Below are 3,275 nucleotides of genomic sequence, written 5' to 3'. Positions count from 1 at the left end.
GTGTGTGTGTGTGTGTGTGAGAGAGAGAGAGAGAGAGAGAGAGAGAGAGAGGATTTGGTTTCCCTACATAGAGAAGATGATCTGAATATCTTGTCTTGCCAAGATGGTATTAGAAACAGAAAGAAACTGAAGAAATGTTAGTCTTTGGCTTTCATTAGATACATGGTTTTAATTTTACCAAGATTATATAGGTTCATTTGTATCCAGTTCTTAATGACTCTTGTTGTAATTTCACAGGATTCCTTTTCAAGCAACACCCATACTAAGATTGGTAGGTTCACATATCCAAAAGCATAGCATAGGAGAGAGAGTAATTTGTAAGGCATTCCATTTAGACTTAGACTTCAAGGGCATACCGGCCTATATCTCCTCTATTTGGAAAATATTTTTCTTTCATCTCATCCCAACCTCTCATCATCCTTCCAAGAAAAATGAATTTCAGAGCTTATTCTCAAGCTACTCTATTTGCAATTTTTACTGTTTTCATATCCACACAACTCATAAATCCAAAACAATCTCTCTTCACATACCTCACTAATCAAGGTTTCACCACCTTATTCTCATCACCCATTATTGTACAACTGATCATCCCATACAACAACATAAACTGCTATGGCAGCCACCATCACCACCACCATGTTGAACCAGATAACAAACCAGATTCTATCTGCGACGACTTCCCGCCGGACTTCCCTCCACCAGACACTAACACTACCTCAATCATTTGTGTTGATAAGAATGGTTGTTGCAATTTTACTACAGTGCAAGCCGCCGTCGATGCAGCCGGAAATCTTAGCCAAAAAAGGATCATTATATGGATCAACAATGGCATATACTTGTAAGTTAACCAACTTAATTAATTACTTTCTTAATTTGGTTCTTTAAGAATTTACACTTGCAATAAGATAGTTCCTAATTCAACTAAGTTTAGTGAGAAGGTGATGGTACCAAAGACCAAACCTAATATCACCTTCCAAGGGCAAGGGTTCCAGTCGACCGCGATTTCATGGAATGATACAGCCAATTCTTCTCATGGTACATTCTATAGTGGTTCAGTTCAAGTTTTTGCACCCAATTTTGTGGCAAAGAACATAAGCTTCATGGTGAGAAACACTTAAACTACTATTTGCATATCCATTAACTTCACATTCATGCCTTAAATATTACATTAACAAGTTTTATGGTAACTTAACAAAAAATTTTGGGTTTCCCTTGAATACATAGCTTGGAAGGAACCATGTGAGAATCTTAAAGAGAGAGAGAGATGTTTAATTATGATAATTATCACACATAATAGCCATGCTTATCCAAATTAGTATCTTATTAAACTAGTACCTTCACAAGAATGTAGCTCCCATTCCGGGTCCTGGTGATGTTGGAGCTCAAGCAGTGGCAATTAGGATAGCAGGAGATAAAGCTGCATTCTGGGGTTGTGGATTCTTTGGAGCCCAAGATACCCTTCATGATGATAAGGGTCGACATTACTTCAAGGACTGCTACATCCAAGGATCCATTGATTTCATTTTTGGCAATGCAAGGTCACTTTATGAGGTACTACTTCCCTTAATTTCCCTTATTGCTACATTCTAAGCTGCAACTAAAAATTACAAAATCTTAACATTGCCTTCTCATTTTCCAAACAGCTCTAACTCCTCATACCTAGAATCACTTAAGGTATAATCTCTAAGTTCTTTAATTATGACATTTTAGAGAGAGAGAGATGTTGGAAGAATAGTCCTACATCGGTTACCCCAAAAGCCTTCCATCTCTTTTTATATATATGTTATGTAGACCCGCTCGAACATTTTTGATGGTGACCCGAATATAACTTTTTCTGAGATCTACGATCGGCCCAAGCCCGAAGCCCATTACTGATCTCGTTGGAGTTGCGGGGGCTATGCCCTACAGTATGGTTCGATGTGATCCGATGGAGGAGTATTTATATTCTTTACCCACTTTATTGTAAAGTGAGTGAGATTTGGGGTTTTCGATTTAGGGTTTCTGGGAGAGAGCAGCAACGCCATTTTTGGGTGTTCTTGAGAGATCTTCATTGTAAGTTTTTCTGATTTACATAGTGAAACATCTTTGCCTTCGCCCGTGGACGTAGCACACCATACTATTATGTGAACCATGTTAAATCTCTGTGTCATCTTTCTTTGTTTTTCGTTTTTGTTCGTGCTTTGTTTGGTGTTTGCTCTAACAATATACCTGTGAGTCCCTCCACCCAATTAATTCATCACTCTTTCTCTCCTCAGAACTGCCAATTGATTTCTATAGCCAACCCAGTACCAGTTGGAGCAAAGAACATAACTGGAGCTATTACAGCACATGGTAGAACTTCCAAGGATGAGAACACAGGATTTACATTTGTCAACTCCTCCATAGGAGGAACTGGAAGAATATGGCTCGGTCGGGCTTGGAGGCCATTCTCTCGTGTCATTTTCGCTTACACAACCATGACAGATATCATCTCCCCTGAAGGTTGGAATGACTTCAATGATGCTACCAGAGATCAGTAAGTATCAAAATTTATTCTGTGTTTGGTATGTATTCTTGGAATGCATTCCAGGTCGATTTCGCATTCTCAGACGATAATAGCAACTATTTTTATCACCAAAGAATGTGAAATTGATTGGAATGCATTCCAAACGCAACCTAAAAAAAATTAAGTTCATATGCATTAAAGTTTCCAGAGGTAATTAGTAATGAGAGGCATTGTGTTTTGTGTGTGTGGAACAGGACTATCTTCTATGGAGAGTATATGTGCTCAGGTGTTGGATCTAATATGACCATGAGGGTTCCTTATGCTCAAAGCCTGAATGATACACTAGCTTCTTCTTTTCTTAATACAACTTTCATTGATGGGGACCAATGGTTGCAACCCTATGCTTAGGTATTTTAATTTTTTCGAATTAAAAGGAAGTGGATTCCTAAGAGTAATTATACAAAATGATTTATGTATTTATTTATCCATTCATTTGTATATATAAAGCATAAATATGAGAATGTCTTCTTAAATTGTATATATCCAAGTACAATTAGGATAGCCAAGGCTGATCCAACTCAATTTTTGGATTTAGTCCACACATCTAGGGATGTAAACGGATCGGATTCGGCTCGGATAGTGTTATATTCGCATCCGCATCCGATTAGCTTTCGGATGGATTCGGATAGTGCTAAACAGATACGGACATGGATACGGATCAGATATTTTATCCGTTTACATGTAAATATAGCTTTTGGATAGCTATATCGTATTCGTATCTGAATCTGTT

General features: G+C 37.9%; 1 protein-coding gene across 1 annotated transcript; it reads left to right on the top strand.

The window, feature by feature from the left end:
* Window positions 1-311: 311 nt before the first annotated feature.
* LOC122639987 (probable pectinesterase 8) lies at window positions 312-2,914 on the top strand. Its single transcript, XM_043833057.1, has 5 exons — window positions 312-838; window positions 932-1,103; window positions 1,345-1,551; window positions 2,256-2,515; window positions 2,740-2,914. Exons 1-5 carry the CDS (start codon window positions 432-434, stop codon window positions 2,891-2,893), a joined length of 1,200 nt encoding a protein of 399 aa, XP_043688992.1. The 5' UTR covers window positions 312-431; the 3' UTR covers window positions 2,894-2,914.
* The last annotated feature ends 361 nt before the right edge of the window (window positions 2,915-3,275 follow it).

This window comes from Telopea speciosissima, chromosome 9 (assembly GCF_018873765.1).
Source record: "Telopea speciosissima isolate NSW1024214 ecotype Mountain lineage chromosome 9, Tspe_v1, whole genome shotgun sequence".
Classification (NCBI taxonomy): domain Eukaryota; kingdom Viridiplantae; phylum Streptophyta; class Magnoliopsida; order Proteales; family Proteaceae; genus Telopea; species Telopea speciosissima.
This window is presented reverse-complemented; position numbering and strand designations above follow the sequence as displayed.

What these genes read in the sequence shown, in the direction of transcription:
- LOC122639987 (XM_043833057.1), top strand. Translation starts at nt 432, where the DNA reads ATGAATTTCAGAGCTTATTCTCAAGCTACTCTATTTGCAATTTTTACT. An exon ending in ATGCAAGGTCACTTTATGAG is followed by an intron (nt 1,552 to 2,255) that starts GTACTACTTCCC and finishes TTCTCTCCTCAG; the next exon opens with AACTGCCAATTGATTTCTAT. An exon ending in AATGATGCTACCAGAGATCA is followed by an intron (nt 2,516 to 2,739) that starts GTAAGTATCAAA and finishes TGTGTGGAACAG; the next exon opens with GACTATCTTCTATGGAGAGT.